Genomic DNA, 17,954 nt, shown 5'->3' on the forward strand with positions numbered 1-17,954 from the left:
TTATTATACTTTTTATAACAGTTCAACAGAAGGCAAGCAAAACAGTACAGAAGAATGTAAAGGCATTTCAGCGTGCAAATAAATTGTAAAGTCCTTTTGAAGTATTGTGCTTTCTATAATAACAGATGTATATTTTGTTTTCATTAAGACCTTGCTTGGTAAAGATTTGGCCTTTAGTAGAAATTCTTTGAGCATGAGCCTTGGTTTTATGTAAGATTGGAACCCAAGTCCTTTAAATCTATGAAATAATTTTACCAAGCAGCTTGGAGAGCAAACTCAGGCCTTCTTAATTCATTTTGCATCACTGTATGAAAGTTTTAGTAACAGTCCAAACCGTTGGCTCATGTTGATTCATCAGAAGTATCTTACGTAGGGGTTTTTTTGCATCATTTCACTGTTCTCTAAAAGAGATTATATTACTGAAATTATAATTTCCTAGTGGGAAAAGGTACTTAACAACCTCTAATTTACAGACTTGCAGAGGATCAAGATAAAATGTATTTTAAAAGCTGCTTTTGATAATTCTTGTATTTGCCTAATTAGAATTTAATTCTTGTTATTCTCTTGATTAGAAATAGCTATATGAATATTTGTTATTCATCAAGTATTGAAACAGTTGTCTTCCCAAAATATTATTTGGAAATTAAGATTACTTGAGTTAATTAGGCCTTTCAAGGCATAATTTATTACTCACAAATTATAATCTTCTCAGTTTCTTGGCAGTACAGAAGTGGAGCAGCCCAAAGGCACTGAAGTTGTAAGAGATGCTGTTAGAAAATTAAAGGTAAGAAGGAATTTTTAATAAGATATAAATGTAATGTATTCTTCGCCTGTTTTCAGATATAAGACACCTCGTGGTTTTAGGTATATGCATTGGTTCTAGAAGCAGTTGCTTTTACTAATCTCTTCATCAGTGTGTAGGTACTTATGTCTGTATTATTTGGTGTTCTTCTGTACAAATATTTAGTTCTAAATTATGCAACTATTTGTAATACAAAGTTTATATCCTTTAATGCATAATGCTTCTTCTCTGGAAAATTTAGGTCTTCATCAATACAAACTTAGGTAGCAACAATTTATTTTAGCTGCCATCCTCACTTTGTGGCTATTGAGTACCTCTCATGATGGCACTCCAAACAGTTTGCCAGAGAATTTGAGAAAATGAACTCTTCCTAATGACATCGGTAATGCCTGGCCTGCATTTCTCTGGGCTATGTGTTGCTTTCTATGAGCCCCACTTCGGTGAGTTGCCTCTGGCTGCAAAACATAGAGTACCCTCCCACTTACGGTAAGCTGTTCATGGCAGAGAACAGGAGTAAGAATGTTAGACCATGCCATAAAGTGGCACAAAAGTTTGATTCTGTGTTATTATTATAATAAAGGAAGAAAGAAGTCATGAAACACTATTCACAGCTCAACTTTTAGGACTGAAGTTTGCCTTAAAAAAAGCCATCTTTACAAGATTGGTTGGTACTTTTGCTCAGGTATTGAAACAGAAGTTCTTTGCCATTATTTTTGCTCTACCAACGTAGTACAGCTGCCTTGAGATTTGTTTAGTCAGTTCTTAGACCATTTTATGCCAAAAAGATTTACCTTTCTGCAGTTCATCAGAGACGTTATTGCCTAGTTGTTTTCAAGTGTTTTAGGCTAATGTAAGTATGACCCTTTTTTTTACAATTGCAGCATGCTATCAGTGGAAACGTATGGTTTTGTGTGAATCTCATACAGTTTATGGCTGATACTGGAGGGAAGCCTGTTGTTTAGGTATTTTGTGTTTATACAGTTCTATTACCCTGAGCAAAGTAAATTCCGTGCAGAAATCTGTCAAGATAATATCCTGCTATGGAGAAGTTTTGATTCTATTTTGATGATGTTTTATCACACTCCTCCCAAGTAAAGCAGCAGCTAAGTGTCTCTATCTAACTGGGGAGACTTCAGGCTAACCTGAGCTCTCACTGATCACTGGAGGATTTTGGTGGGTTGGGTTTTATGATTTGGTACCTTCAAATAGTTTGCTTTGAAAGCAAGTCCAAAAAAATATTTTAAGTGACTGTTCTGTTAAATATAGGAAGAGGCAGAACTATTGTAGCTTATCTATCTTAGGGAAGGGGATGGGACATGCGAACAACAGTTGCCAGCCTAGCACTAAAACATAAAAGTAGAAATTTTGGGTATATACTTGTTGTGCCATTGAAGTATGCAGATACCTCTTCTAACTTTTTACGTGTTCCCTAAATAAGCCTCCTTGGAGAGATACGTGTCTGAATTGTTGATGACAGAATTACACTACTTTGATGAAATTTAACAAGGGCAAGTGTAGAGTCTTGCATCTGGGGAAGAACAACCCCATGTACCAGTACAGGTTGGGGGTTGACCTGCTGGAAAGTAGCGAAGGGGAAAGGGACCTGGGGGTCCTGGTGGATAGGAGGATGACCATGAGCCAGCAATGTGCTCTTGCGGCCAAGAAGGCAAATGGCATCTTAGGGTGCATTAGAAAGGGAGTGGTTAGTAGGTCAAGAGAGGTTCTCCTCCCCCTCTACTCAGCCTTGGTGAGGCCGCATCTGGAATATTGCGTCCAGTTCTGGGCCCCTCTGTTCAAGAAGGACAGGGAATTGCTTGAAGGAGTCCAGCGCAGAGCCACAAAGATGATTAAGGGAGTGGAACATCTCCCTTATGAGGAGAGGCTGAGGGAGCTGGGTCTCTTTAGCTTGCAAAAGAGGAGACTGAGAGGTGACCTCATCAATGTTTACAAATATGTAAAGGGTAGGTGTCAGGATGATGGAGCTAGGCTTTTTTCAGTGATATCCAGTGATAGGACAAGGGGCAATGGGTGTAAACTGGAGCATAGGAAGTTCCACGTTAACATCAGGAAGAACTTCTTTACTGTAAGAGTGACAGAGTACTGGAACAGGTTGCCCAGGGGGGTTGTGGAGTCTCCTACACTGGAGATATTCAAGGCCCGCCTGGACAAGTTCCTGTGTGATGTACTGTAGGTTACCCTGCTCTTGCAGGGGGGTTGGACTAGATGATCTTTTTAGGTCCCTTCCAACCCTTGGGATTCTGTGATTCTGTGATTCTGTGATTCATCAAGCTTAGAAGTTTGGAGCTTAGATTTCAAATATTACATGGGATCTTATATAATCACAGGTTCATTGGAAAACTCACAAAGTAATTAAAGGCAATTTTTTGAAGGACTTGGAAAATCTTGGAACAGAATTCAGAAAGCAATAAAGAGGTTTTATGTTTGAAACAATCCTCAATTAATTGAAAACGCTTTTCAACATTGACTTATGTTGCACATCTGAATTTTTTGAAGAGAAGCCTAGAGGTACTGGGTTTTACTGTGAACCACATATCTGTGGCTTTTTTTCAGAAAATGTGAACTAAAAATTTGAAACCAGTGAAAACAGCTTGAAAACTAATGTCTTATATTGAAAGAAAACATATATAGTGGTTTTTGGAGTAGAAGTTTTTGAGATGTGTAGCTTGTGATGCTATATTGTTTTGGGTTTTTTAAATGGATTTGGTTTGAATCACAGTGTTGTTAATCATAATTTTTTTAATGAAAATTAATAGCTAGCAGAAAAGCAGCTGACTTTCTTTATATTTAGAGCTATTTTATGAGGGGCGTGCATTGCACAAATAACCTTTTGAAGTCATGTGCTTACAATGCTTATAGACCATGAAATACTGTCACTGTAAACTATTTTTCTTAAGCCATCATGTCATCAAACTCTGTCAGAAGAGACATTTGATACGTGACTCTTCACTTCTTTTAAATCGAAAGCTCTTAACTTCTTAACAGCACAGAGACTCTTTTGCTAAACGTAGGTTTGTGCAAAAAACTGTAGCATCTTTGAACTTTTTATCCATCCCGTGGACTTACTTTTACCAGCAGGTGGAGCTGATGTTCTACAGTAAAATACAATAATTTGGAGGAAATTTTTCCTGATGCTTCAATATACTTGTTCTATCTGAAATACTACTACTTCGTTTTCTCAACACTTGACAGTTTTGCTGGTTCAGTTGCAATTCAAATATAGAGGGATATTTTGGACATCTATATTTAATTTTTCTAGAGAGTTATCCAGTGTTTTTTTCCAGTTAGGATTTCCCCTCCTGTTTTCAAATTTCTTGGAGCTGTGCTGCAGGAGAAAGAAGACAGTTGGACACATATGTTTTAACATGTTTATTTTTATTTTTAAGATAAGGTCAACTGTTCTCATAATTCATTACAAGCAGTTTTTTTCTACTCTGACTAATTTATAGAGTGAAATGAAAACTAAGGAAAATGTTGTTAAGGTGTATCAGAACTATCAGAACATGCCTACAATATTCACATGTGCGTATGTTGTCAAATCACACTTTACAAAGCGGAATGTTTACTTTCCTTGATTAATGAAGGATGTAACTGCTAAATCAGAATGTAGGAATTAATTTGGTCCTTCTGAAAAAGTACTCGAGGGGTTGCCAGGAGCAAAAAGAGGTGAAAAGATCAGCATAACAGATGCAAAGGGCAGCATGTAAGAAAACGCACACTAATAAGCTAGTGTGAAGGAGTGTTAGGGATGTTGTGGTTTAAACCAAGCCAGTAACCAAGTACCATGAAGCCACCCACTCACCTAAATTTTGGGGTATCAGTCTCCTTTTCTCCCCTTTTCTTTTCTGTAAATAAAGATAACTAAAGATAATGTAAATAGAGTTAATCACTGTGAAGCCACTTGAAATATTCTTATTCAGCCCCTTGGATAAGGATACAGAAATTGAAGAGTGCACCTCCATGCAGGCTGTGATGCTGTCCTGCTGCTGTCCTGCTGCTGCCCTTAATAGGCCATCATTGGATGTTATTCTGTGGCTATAATGGTCCATAATGGATATTATTCTGAGCTGCCTTTTGTGTCAAAGCTGGGTTTCACTTCTTGTTGAAAGGACAGAGGAAGGTGGAGTACAGAAAATCTTGTAGACATTTCCAGACAAGCCTTACAGCCATGGCTGTTCGTTTTGAAGTGCTGGAGAAAGCAGAATGTGTGGTCTAGGACCAGACAGGGACAGCCTGAAGACCAAAGCACATCAAATGAGAAGAGTTGAAGAGAATACCTGTTGATCCTCCCTCTCAAAAAAAGCAACCAAAACCAAAGGCCCGTCCAACAAACCACAAACAAAACCACCCAACCATAAAAAAGAAACCACCAAAACCTGCAAGAAATCCCCAATATCCCGCACGACCAAACAAAACAACAAACACCCCCCCCAAAAAAAAAAAAACAAAAAACCAAGAAAACAAAACAAAACAAAACAAAAAAAAAAAACAACCTCAAAAAAAAAAAACAACCCCAAACAAAACCCCAAACAAACCCACCAGACGTCTTTGGAAAATAAAATACAGCATGTTCCACAGAAATGGATTTCTGAGATGGCTTTCTCCCTACCCAGATGAGAGATTCAGGTTTGCATATCTGTGGCCTCTTCATCCTTCTCTTTTGCCAGCTATTTTCCGGAAGTCATAATTTGATTATACCGACATAAAATGTGCATGAAGGTTTAGACCATAATGTGACCAAAAAGGTGACACATAGTCACAGCAAAAGAAATAGGGCCTTTTGTTGTTTTTATAATGAATATAGTTATGAGAAAAGAGGGAAAGTATCTTGTCAAAGCCAGGTATAAAGCTGTGTTTCAGTTTAGACAACTGTGTTGCCCTCAAACAGACGTCTTTAAGGTGTCCATGTGAAGTGCAATGTCTGTCGTCTCCCTGGAAGCCTGTGTAAAATGTGTCATTGAAACTGTTCCCTGGGCTGAAGATTAGCACCCAAATCACAGAAAAATCTGCTTTTGATGTTTCAAGGTTTTTTTGTAAACTCTTGAATTGTGCAGTGAGGTGTAAATATAAGATAGAAACAAATAGTTTAGCTTGGCATCTCTTAAATAGATTTTATTATAATTTGTTTAGCCTTTATTTCTTTAACTAAAGCCATTGGCTGTTTTTAAAGTGTGATATCTTTTTTCTTCATGTTATTTTTGTTGATTAATCCTCTGATTGTGCTTTGCAAAGACTTAATGCACAAGCATTTCAAATACAATTTTAGTAAGAGTCTTTTAAGTATGCAATTTTCCCTGCTACTGTAGTAAAAGGGAATATGGAAATTTTTTCTTTTATTATTAGAAAAAAATAAATAAACTAACCAATAGCAAATAGTTTTATTTGTATTTGTTGCTTTCCCTAAAATATTCAAGAGAAATACAATGTTAATTAAATAAAAACTAGCCCACCCACAGAGCTGCTCACATTATTATTGGGACAAATCTGAGTGTCTTGCCTGAGAGCAATATATGTATAAACTAACTGCTTAAGAATTTGGCACATCATATCTCTTCCCAGGCCATGTTGTGATTCATTATAATTTTATATCGTTGTCCATATTGATGCCAATGGGTGGCTACAGATTTTTACCCTCTTAAATAATCTTGTTACTGTGTAAGCTACAAATATTACTTTGTTTCAAATGTGTGCTGAAAGGGGAAGAAAATGCATGTAAATGTCCTCTGTCCAGAGGTCCCTCACACTCTGTTTAGGTAGAAGTACTAGAAAAAATAGAAGAAAAAGGAAGCAAATTGGCTGATACCTGACTAAGTTTAGGATTTGCTGTTTATACCCTGCACAAGTCTGGGAGGTAGCTGAACTTGGTATTCTCATGAGAAAGGCAGATACAAAAGAAATTACTGATCAATATCTCTATGTTATGTGTTATTACACAGAACAGGGAGTGGGCAGGAAAAGCATAAAGAAAGTAACTGCACCCGATTTTCTAAATCTATCTAGGTGTACTTTTCAGCCACTGTGTCCTAGTAAACCTTTGATTAAAAAGTTTATTTGTCTCTCTAGATACCTCTGTTGAAGAGATTCTTCTGTGTTTTTCTTTCTCCCTTAGCTTGGTTTTGATTTGACGGAGTTTCTTATAAAGTGGGCTTCCAGTCCTCTGCTAACACTTTGTAAATATCCTCTAGTTTTTCTCCAATTTGTCAACATCCTTCTGCATTTAAAAACCTCAGAACACAAAGTTTGAGTCAATTCTCACAAGCAGCCAATGCAGTGCAGCCATTGTTATCTTCTTAAGGATGGTTTTGAAATATCCAAGGATTGCATTAATCTTCCCAACTGTAGTTTCGTGAAAAGGTCCACAGTTAGCAGAAAGCCTACCATGACATCAAGACTTTTTTAATTTTCATCTTGACAGGGTAGTTTTCCAAGAAAACAAGTTTGTTCATATATGTATGATTTGCAAAATTTGTATTGCAACAGAGGTGGTTTGTTTGCAATACAGGCAATTTGTGGTGGTCTGGCTGCTAAGGTATTCTCTCTGTTATTTGCCCCTCCATCAGCCTTCATGATCTGCAAGCTTCCTCTGTAATGGTTTAGATTTCAGTTCATGAGTTACTTTTCTGCTCCTTTTTCCTCTATTTTTTTCTGCCTGTAGATTTTATCTGTAATTATTTTCCTCCTGGTCATTGTTCAGTAATGTCATGCTTAAGAAATAAACCCTGCTGGAATACATTAAAAATATATCTTCCCAGTGACAATTTCCTGTTTATGACTGCATCTGGAGGCTAATGTAACTAAGTTAACTAATACTTTCTTTGTATTGCTTCATTTCCCAAATATAACAGTGTTCAAAACTCAGACAAATGCTTTGCCTATTTTGACAAATAAAACCCATAGTGATCATCATTAATTACATCTCACTTGAATTCTCCAGTTCTTGAACTGGATTTATGCCTTTTGAGAAAGGAGATGTGATAGGGCCATTTTGTTTACTCTTTTTTTTAGTATTGGCACAGGAATATATTCTGGAACTTCCTCAGTTGTAAGACTTCTTGGCTACTTGGAGCAAGCTTTGGCCAGCTGTTCTAAAACTCATGCAATTTATTCAGACCTACTTACTTTTAAAAGTTCTCATGAAGCTGTTGGGGACTCTGAGAAGATGATTACAGTTGGAAAATCAATCATTCCAAACATGGAATCATAGAATCATAGAATAGTTAGGGTTGGAAAGGACCTCAAGATCATCTAGTTCCAACCCCCCTGCCATGGGCAGGGACACCTCACACTAAACCATCACACCCAAGGCTTTGTCCAGCCTGGCCTTGAACACTGCCAGGGATGGAGCACTCACAACCTCCCTGGGCAACCCATTCCAGTGCCTCACCACCCTAACAGGAAAGAACTTCCTCCTTATATCTAATCTAAACTTCCCCTGTTTAAGTTTTAACCCATTACCCCTTGTCCTGTCACTACAGTCCCTGATGAAGAGTCCCTCCCCAGCATTCCTATAGGCCCCCTTCAGATACTGGAAGGCTGCTCTGAGGTCTCCACACTGTAAAATCTATATTACTTATGCCTCCTCTTTGTTACTGCACAGAAATATTTGTGAGCTTCTGGTTTTAAAGGGGCACTGTAAAAAAGCCAGGGTTCATTCAGCTTACAAGGCTGTTTCAAACTGCAATTGCCGCAGGGTTATCTGTTGTATAGTCATGTTTCTGCACACTGTAAAGTACATTGGAAATTGAGATGCCCAAACTGTCCAGGTGATCTGTGGTTTTTGTGGTCATTCCATTTAATGCATAGCAAAGTGAGCCAAGCACAGATGCCTGTTGTACTACGAGAAAGGACTATATAAATCCTCAAAGTTTTATCCAATAAAAGGACATAATAAAATTACAAATCAGAAAGGAAAGTTGGCAGAGTGGGGGTATTGAGAAAACATATGAAAATTATCCGAGAGACAATTTTAGTTTATATTCATCTTGGAAAAAAAAAAATCTGTGCTAGTGAAACACTGATTGGCCTATTATTTTCCTATTTTTTAAAGTGGAGAGTTAAGAATAAAACAGGTTAAATCACTGGTATAATATTTAAGTCATATTTTGAAGGATTTTTAATTAGTAATTTTTATTGAAGAAAAATTATGTTTTTCATGTAGCAAATTTGAATTGTCTTAGAAGGTGAAGAGAAATTGTTGGCCAAAATGCCTGTAAACAAGTGATAAATTTTTTTAAATTTTATTTTCTATAATTTTTTATTTTTTTTTTAATAAAAAGATGCTTATAAGATGACCCTCCTCAATTAAAAGAAAGGAATCAGGATAGCCATTAAACTGTATTAAAAGTATACTCTGAATATGTGAGAAATGTTCTTCAAGATAATTAGGAAAGGAAGAGGATGCAAGAGCTGTATTCATATGATACTGAAGTGAGGCAAAACTAGAAGTTACGTTAGAAACACATTAGAAAAAATAGAAGTTATGTTAGATTAGCTCAACTTTTGACTGGTTGTTTTTTCACTAGTGAGTTGTCATGTCTGGCTAATGACTGTAGCATTCTAGCTGTTTAAATGTAATAGGGGTATTTAGATTTAAGTTGGTTTTGAGAATGGCATAGAGTGGTTTAAGTGGACTGCTTTGTTTGGGTTGGTTTGTTTGGTTTCTGTTTTAACTAACTTGTGAAGCCTGTGATACTGTATCAGCTCATATGATACATTAATCAGTAGTAAACTGTCTAGATAGGTTATGTTACTATATGAAGTTAATGGGATTAATTATAAATTAATGTTTAATTACTAAAATTTTCAAGAAGTGTGCTTTCAAAATGAGGAGTAAAATTGAGAGGAAGGGAAAAGCAGGTTAATTACATGCTTTATGGTGGTTTGTAAAACCACTTAATAATTTGCCATGAATGGAGCTGCCTACAAGCCAAGTGAAATAATGATGAAATAATGGAAATAATGAAATGATGGAGTCAGTCATATTCTGTAAAGCAACTGAGTTCATGGAAAGACTTCCCAAGTACTATATTGGCATAGAAATAATGACAGAGGAAAACCCCAAACCCTCAGTTATCACTTGAATAATCAATTAAAATGAGGGGTTTAGGCATTTGTGGGGGAGGTATCAGTTGGCTGCAGTTCAATACTTGATAATCACAATCAGCTAATTTGGTGTTCTGTCTTTAAGATAGGTGAGCACCCTTGCTGATGTCCTAGACTCTTTATGCTACTAAAAGTCATTGTATTCACTGGCTCTTTATATATTTAACTTGTGCTGATAGTGAATTATGCGCTCAATTACACTTGAGTAGGAGCAAGTTTGAGGATGGTGTGTTCAAACATATAGCTGTGAAGCAGAGACCCGAACTCCTCTGGCCATCAGTGAGCCATCATCCTTATTCATGCTTTTAAAAATAGCATTCTAGGCTGTCAAAGACTTTCAAAGAAAAAGGCTGGTAACAGAGCAAAATACAGAAGGATTCTGTATCTCTGGTAAGAAAGTTCCCCAAATTCATGACACTTAACTGTTATGCAGTAGCAAATGTTAGGTATTCTGCTTACTTTAGTTGCACTGTTCCCAAGAGAAAGACAGGTCAGCTCAAGCTGCTAGAAAAGGAGATATAAAAGGATGGAAAATGCATTGACTAGAACACATAAGCTGACCCAGTCATGTGTCTAGCTGTGTAGTGAACTGTTACGAAATAAATCCTGAGAATATGGTAGAAGAAATCAAATATTTCTTAGGTGTTGACAGCTGCAGCGCTTTCACCTGTTTACAAGAACCGATTTCCTTAGAGAATATGGGAAGTTCCATATGGGAAGTACCCTGTATGCATGTGTACAGAAGTGACTGTAGAAACAGTGGGATGTGGAAAGCACAAAAGTTTCACTGCTCAACAACCACGCAGTTGGCAAACTGTCTGAAGGTGTTAATGTTTCTCCTGTTCTAGAAGTCTCAAGCAAAAGCTTAAATTAAGTGCATAAACAGCAGATTAAAGTTTCAAGAGAATCAGCTAAGTAATTTTAATTATTTTTTTTTTCCTGAATTACAGGAATATTTGTTAGTGTGCAGTCAGAAATGCTGTTCTGTGCCTATGACTTTGGGAATGGTTGATGTTGTTTGTAAGAGCTTTCTGAAGGAAGGAAGAAACAATATCAGGTGGAAGGAGTTAAGAAGAAATGAGAAGTAATTAAAATTAAAATAAATCCCAACATAAAGAAAACAGTATTAATGTGATTGCTGTTCTGTTTTTCATCTTATAGTTTGCAAGACATATCAAGAAATCTGAAGGCCAGAAGACACCTAAAGTTGAATTACAAATCTCAATCTATGGTGTAAAAATTCTAGATCCAAAAACAAAGGTGAGAGACTTCTATGTTTATTGTGTTAAACTAGTAATTAAATACTGTTTTAAAGGTTTTTAATGTTTTTATTGTTTTACGTTTTTAAGAAGTATTATAATGAAACCGATTGTGGGTTGGGATTAGATGAGGTCCTTTCCAACCCTAACCGTACTATGATTCTATGGAAAATTCTTCTAAAATACCATTTCTTACTACAAGACATGGGTGATATCCCAGTTACATGGTATTCCAAAATACAGACTGTAGCTAATGTGCCATGTAATTTTTTTTAGTCCTTTCGCATCAGAACTTTTAAACTCTGAGGGTGATGGAAATACTGTGGTAAATACATGCTAACATCGCATATGATAAACACCTTTCCAGATGGTGAATGAGGAGACAGTTTGTTTTCAGTGACTCATTCTTCATACCACTGCCTTGAAATCGCACCTCTCTTTCCTTAACATGCTCATTTTTCCCCTTTGTTTCTTGCTTTTAATTATTATTTTTAAGTTGCATCTACCCTCCCTAGAATGTGTACATTTCTCAAGTGTGTTACCTATATCTATATAAACTTCATGGTAAACTTCAGTTTTCATCTGGCACAGCATGACAATTCCCACCTTTTCAGCAGTTCTGTCCATTAAGTCATCCCATTGATGGGTTTTCTGCTTCTTTGTTTGGTCCAGTATTTTGGAAGGGGTTACATAGTAAACAAAAGATCTTCCTTACAGAATCAAAGAGGAATAATGAGATAAATATAATCAAGCTAAAAAGTATTTATTCAATAGTCAGCAATTCTTAACATCTGAATGCTCTTGTATCTTTTACACATATGGTGAATGTTGGATTTGCATAAACTATTTGCTACGGCTTCTTCATTGTGGAGTAATTGCTGCCATTCAGACAGTGATATTTTGAGAAAAGGTAAAGGAAATTTAGTTCAAGGCTATATATATATATAGTTGTAATCCATTTTCAAGGCTATATATATATATATAGTTGTAATCCATTTTCAGTTCAGATTCTTGATACAACCACAGTTTCAACAGTTAGGCAGCAAATATCCATGTCAACTAATTGCAAGTTTTGCATCTTCCCAATGTCACAAGACAGAAGGGGGTAGTGAACCCAAAAAACTATTTTAAAATAACAGTTTTAAGTGCCAAAATATGTTAGTCTTCCTAACTCTTCCTGTGGAGATTAACATAAAGCTGTGGGATGGAAGTTCCCGGGGGAGCAAGAACATTCATATCTCTTAGCAATGTTGTTATTACAACTCAAATAGTAATTAAGTATGAGTAGTCTTTTTATTTTCCCCACTTTATTTCTTAAAGCTACAATTGTTTTTGCACTATTTATAGATGCTTTAGGAAATGATTCAAATTCCATGTTGTAATCGCTGATTACAGTAATTTTTTCTATGTGTTTTTGAAACAGGTCAATATTATTACAGAGGAATACTGGTTTATGCGATGACTATTATGGTTTATGCGATGACTGTTAATTGTGTTAGGAACAGATGGCTTGCTCATGTATCAGGACTTGATTTTATACCTGGCAGTCAAAAAAGGAGGATTGTGGAAAAGTGGTTCTGTCCTTAAATGAAATAAAGTAGATACGTGGATCTATAAATGTAAAAGAGACAGAACAAGCATATGTGGTTGTATGTAACTTAAAGAGCTACTGTTAAAGAGAAAGAAGTTAAATCTGAGATAGATCTGGGGACATGGGAGAAATAGGATGCACAGAAGAATGGCTGTAAAGACTGAGAACAAGAATGCAAGGGGAAAAGATTGTCTGTATGGTACATCTTCTTGCTAAATGGTTGCATGCAGAGAGGGCGTGCCCTTGTTTATGAGTTTATAGCAATCTGGGAACCCAAGTGCTGCACAGAAACTTTCTTCTTTTTTTTTTTTTTTTAATAGATTATAGTTAACATCTAAACTGCATATTTTCCTTTAAAACAAATGCTGCTTTCCCATGTAATAAGCCAAATAAAATAAAATACCAAGAAGAGACTTGTTGAAGAAAAACAACGAAAAAAGTAGTTGAGATAGTTTATTTCAGTCTTGTCAAGCTCTCTCAGCAGAGAAGCATTGCCACCACAACTTTTTAAGTAGTAGGAACATGCTTTTTAATGGAAAGTGAAATATAGTATTTAAAATATGCAAATAATAATGTTTAAAAGCTGTTTGTGTTGCACCTTAAGTAAGCAGTTATTTAGATGTCTAATTTATTTCTCTATGTTCCTGTATTTGGATAACAAAAGTAATTTTATTTCTATATTAAAGATAGAAAGGTAAGCACTTATTTCAGTGAAACCATTTTAACAAACTCTGGGAGATGATGAAATCTAAAGATGGTGCGCACCTGGAAAAAGAACAGAGTATTTTATATAATCAGTCCCTAAAATTAATTGCACAGAGACACAGATCAACTGTAAAATTTTCTAGAACAGAACTTACTGCCAAGTAAATACTTCCAGATAAATGCTGTCCAAATAAAAACTTCCTGCTTACGTTGAGTAAAAATGGGAACATTTGTTAGGAGATGAGTCTGCTAACTTCTGTTATACTCTAGGTCCATTCTTGGGCACTTTCATGTACAGTGAGAGCCATTCAAAATGCCACTGCAGTTTGCCTGCTCTTAAGTACATCAGGAAATCCAGAGATTTACTTTCTGCGTCTTTATCCTGAGCAAGTATAGTAATTTCTTGAAAACAAATTTTTGGTTTTTTATTTTCAGGAAGTCCAGCACAACTGTCAGCTCCATAGGATATCATTTTGTGCTGATGATAAAACTGACAAGAGAATATTTACTTTCATATGCAAAGACTCAGAATCAAATAAGCATCTTTGCTATGTATTTGACAGTGAAAAGTGTGTAAGTATTCAAGATGCTTTAAGAGAATTTGTGTGACTGTTACAGACTTTGATTGCTCTGCTTTGAAATAAAACGGGAATGGTTAATAAAGGCAGATAGCCTGCCCTTTGATTGGGGTAACTTTGATATAATCTTTCATACCATTATAATGTCTTGTTAATTTAGATGCATTTATTTAAAGGAGAGCCTTTTTTTTAATTGATCAAAGGTGGTTTTCTGGGACAGTTCTTACTACCCAGCTCAATATCCTAGGCCAAGCATCTGCAGTGCTCTCAAGGAACAGGCTTCATCCCTCCAAGCTTAAAATGTTTGCACAGCTGTTTTGCAGAGATTGCTGCAATCCTGTGGCTGAGATACCCTCACAGGCTCTTCTGAGATAGAACAGGGCAACTGTTCAAAAATGTGCAATAGCAGGAAAAAAAGTAGGACAGGCAATAAAGAAAATGGTGTCCAGCTGAAACAGGGTCATGTGTTTACTCTAGCAGAAAGTAATTAACAAATAAAAACAGCGGAGTCAGCACCAAAAATGGATGTTTTAGGGTTTTTTGTAATCTGAAGCCTCTCTTTCTGTTTTATTATGAAGTAACTTCATGCAAAGGAAATACTAAGGAAACTTTTTTTTTTAATTATTTTTTTTTTAAGATGCATATTCACTTCTGTTTATATGCAGTTATGTAGTAGTATGTGTTACTTCACAGTTTCCGGTTATTTTATTGTTCACCTCCATTGCTTCAGTGCCTTCAGTAGATATTGTTCATAATTACTATATACATCAGTTAATTTCTCTGCAAATTTCTATCCTGTGCCTCTTTGCCACATATTCCCATGATTTTAAATTGCCCTTGCAGTCTCTACCCATTAGTACCGTTTTTGTTCCAGACCGGTGCGCCATTGTTTCTTCTCTCTAAACTGATACTTCACTAGTTGTACTTTTTTCCTGTTTCACTCTTTGTTCATTAGTACTTTCAGATTTAAAAGAATTCCACCTCAGTTGGTACTTTTTATTTCGGCCAACTTTTGTTTGTCCTCCCACGAAGGCAGGACTGCATACTTCCAGTGTCCGTTACACTTTTACTGACATAAACAGTTGTTCTTTAAAGCAGTACTGGTTCAGGTTTTTTGGTCTAATTGGGTAAAAATAATTTCTTGTGGTTTTATTTTTATTTATATTATTTTATTTTATTTTATTTTTTTTTAAATAAAGTTGGCTGTGTGGCTTTTTTTTTTTTTCCCCAAAATAAAAATATAGAGGGGTTAATTCCTCATTCCTGTAGAAGTCAGGTCTTCACACAACTCTACTGAATGACTTTACTGTTGCACTGATGGGTAAAAGGCTGAGAGCATCATGTTTTATACCAGTTTTGTGTATCTAGCCCTTGATGTTCTTACAGATAGTAAAGGAAAAATGTTCTTGGCATTGAGCAGAATGCTCTGCTTTCATGAGAAACATAATTTTCAGGTTTTCATTTCAATAAAGAAGAGAAAGTTCTAGTTTTGTGTTAGCTGGATTAATGTTTTCCAGCATTTTTTGTTCCCCTGCCAAATTGTTTAAAACCACAAGTTATTACTGTGTTTACTTTGTCTACTAAAGTTCTAAGGCAAATGGCATAGCCATGTGTTCACCTTTTATTGGTGCCTCTTGTAAGTCAGCATTTTCTTTCTGAAACCTTTGTGTGTCCTATAATCTTATTTTTACCCCTGTTACTTTTAAAGTAGATTTTCTACGCTGATGTATATACAGATCATAATATATGATGTGAATCAGTGTAGAACTACTAAGTTATTCTATTTTGCATGTATAGATTCAAATACTGTTTGGTTAGATTTTTTTTATCAGAGATACATTTATCTACTGCATACTGTTTGAGATTTTATAGGACTTGTAAAAGGAACTTGAAATCCAGATTTAAAAGCAGTAGGGAGTCAAAACATCCATTAAAATGAAAACATGAATCCATTAAAAGTAAAACAATTTATTTAATAATTGAAAAGCCTATATTTGCTTCAGAAATCAACAGAAAATAACATACTGCAGCATGCTATCTGTATTTACAGAAGCTAGAGGCATAATTTGTACTAAAAATTAGCTGATTGTGTTCTACCTATTCAGTCTCCCTTCTTTATCTGCAGTTCTTTTAAGTTGCTTTTGTAGCATTTTCTGTCAAGTTATTTTGCTGAAGAGTGTTTGCCATGCTCCTTTGTGATGTTGACTTCAGGTTGTATGAAGCAACCCCTTTGAACATGATATAATGGTATAAAATATTTTGTGATCATCTGAAATAAAATTATATAAAAAATTCTTCTTATACTAATTTCAATCTTATGTTTTATGTAAAGGCGGAAGAGATAACTTTAACAATTGGTCAAGCATTTGACTTAGCTTACAGGAAATTTCTGGAATCTGGAGGAAAAGATGTTGAAACAAGGAAACAAATTGCAGGTTTACAGAAAAGAGTAAGTTCTGAATTATGTTTTTTAAAGAGATAAAATAATATGCTTCCGTATTATTTTGTTATTTATTTTTTATGACAGCATAATTTCCAGCATTATTCTCAGATTGCTAAGAACTGCAACAGATAATAAAAAAAGAAAACTGAAAAAAGACCTGATAACTGTGAAACAGTATGTTTTGCCATCTTGCAAGGTCATTAAAGAGAAAAGCAATATATAAGTGTAGAAGATAGCAAGATTTAATTCTCATTTGGTAATCAAATAACTAGTTCAATACTGCTTCTAAATCACTGTATCTCAGATAAAACTTACTCTCAGATGCTGTTGTGAAATGAATGACTATCCCAATACCTACTGCAGTAACCACTTGCTTTGTAGATTCAAGAATTAGAAACTGAAAACACAGAACTGAAAAATAAAGTTCAAGATTTGGAAAACCAGTTAAGAATAACACAAGTACATGCATCTCCAGTAAGTACATGAGCATAACTGTTATATCCAAATTTATAATCATTATGACAATTATTAGCATCCATGCTATTTCCAGTGATTGTGATTAACATTTCAATCATGTAACATATCTGTTGAAATGCGGTACTGAAGTAACAATAGGATTGTGATAAGCCAACAGAAATGCAAATTGCAGACTTTCAAATTGTGATTCTCTAATCCCCTTGTCATACCTATTTGTTGCTGCCTAAATCCAGCGAATACTCATTCTAGTATGAGGATAAAGAACTCTGTTTTGCACTTACAGGATCTGGTTCGCAAATGCTACTTGGGATTTTTCTAGGAATTTCTGTCACAAACATAGTGTTACTTACAGTTGATATTGTCTAAATGAATTTTCAAAAATTTTGTCTGTCTTTCAGAAGAGTCATTAGGTCTCAGGAACTAACATGGATAGGTAGGTAAAAAGGAGCAAGTGTGCCTTCCTCATAATTGGAAATTTCTGCAGTTCCTGTAGGTGATTGTGACAACAGTACTTTTTTAAATGATTGCTCGACAGTTTCTTGTATCTAGATGGATAAGAAAAAATGCAGGTTTCATTGCAGTCTGATCCTAATGACTCCCCTCTTCTTAGAAGTGTATTCTATCTATACAACCTTAGGTAACTGAAACTAAACAAAATTTCTTAATGTGAGCATGGAAACATTTTAGAAAAAGATGGACTGCTTTTAAGCTGTGCATTTTGGGCCGCCTTGTCCCTGCCCTGCATGTACACCATTTCATTTTAAATGGATGCTTAGAATTTTGGGCAGTGTGAAAGGATGTTTATAATGGTGATGGCAATTTTTTCACGAGTGTCTATACACTCTCTTGATACTGATTAGAGGGTTGTTGCCATGAGGAACTGTCATTTTGTTTTACTAAAATCTAGAGGAGAGCACCATAAATTATAAATACTACATAACTGCCACAGTGGAAGTGTAAATTATGGATGTCTTCTCAA

General features: G+C 35.6%; 1 protein-coding gene across 8 annotated transcripts in view; it reads left to right on the plus strand.

Moving 5' to 3' along the window:
- GULP1 (GULP PTB domain containing engulfment adaptor 1) overlaps positions 1–17,954 on the plus strand; it is a 151,353-nt gene that overhangs the window by 105,620 nt on the left and 27,779 nt on the right. For all 8 annotated transcript variants that reach the window (XM_065669881.1, XM_065669875.1, XM_065669874.1 and 5 more), the window contains 5 exons: positions 713–784; positions 11,084–11,182; positions 13,913–14,050; positions 16,388–16,504; positions 16,880–16,972. In XM_065669881.1, the coding sequence (XP_065525953.1) occupies positions 713–784; positions 11,084–11,182; positions 13,913–14,050; positions 16,388–16,504; positions 16,880–16,972 (519 nt within the window). The remainder of the gene's footprint in view (positions 1–712; positions 785–11,083; positions 11,183–13,912; positions 14,051–16,387; positions 16,505–16,879; positions 16,973–17,954) is intronic.

This window comes from Lathamus discolor, chromosome 3, assembly GCF_037157495.1.
Source record: "Lathamus discolor isolate bLatDis1 chromosome 3, bLatDis1.hap1, whole genome shotgun sequence".
NCBI lineage: Eukaryota > Metazoa > Chordata > Aves > Psittaciformes > Psittacidae > Lathamus > Lathamus discolor.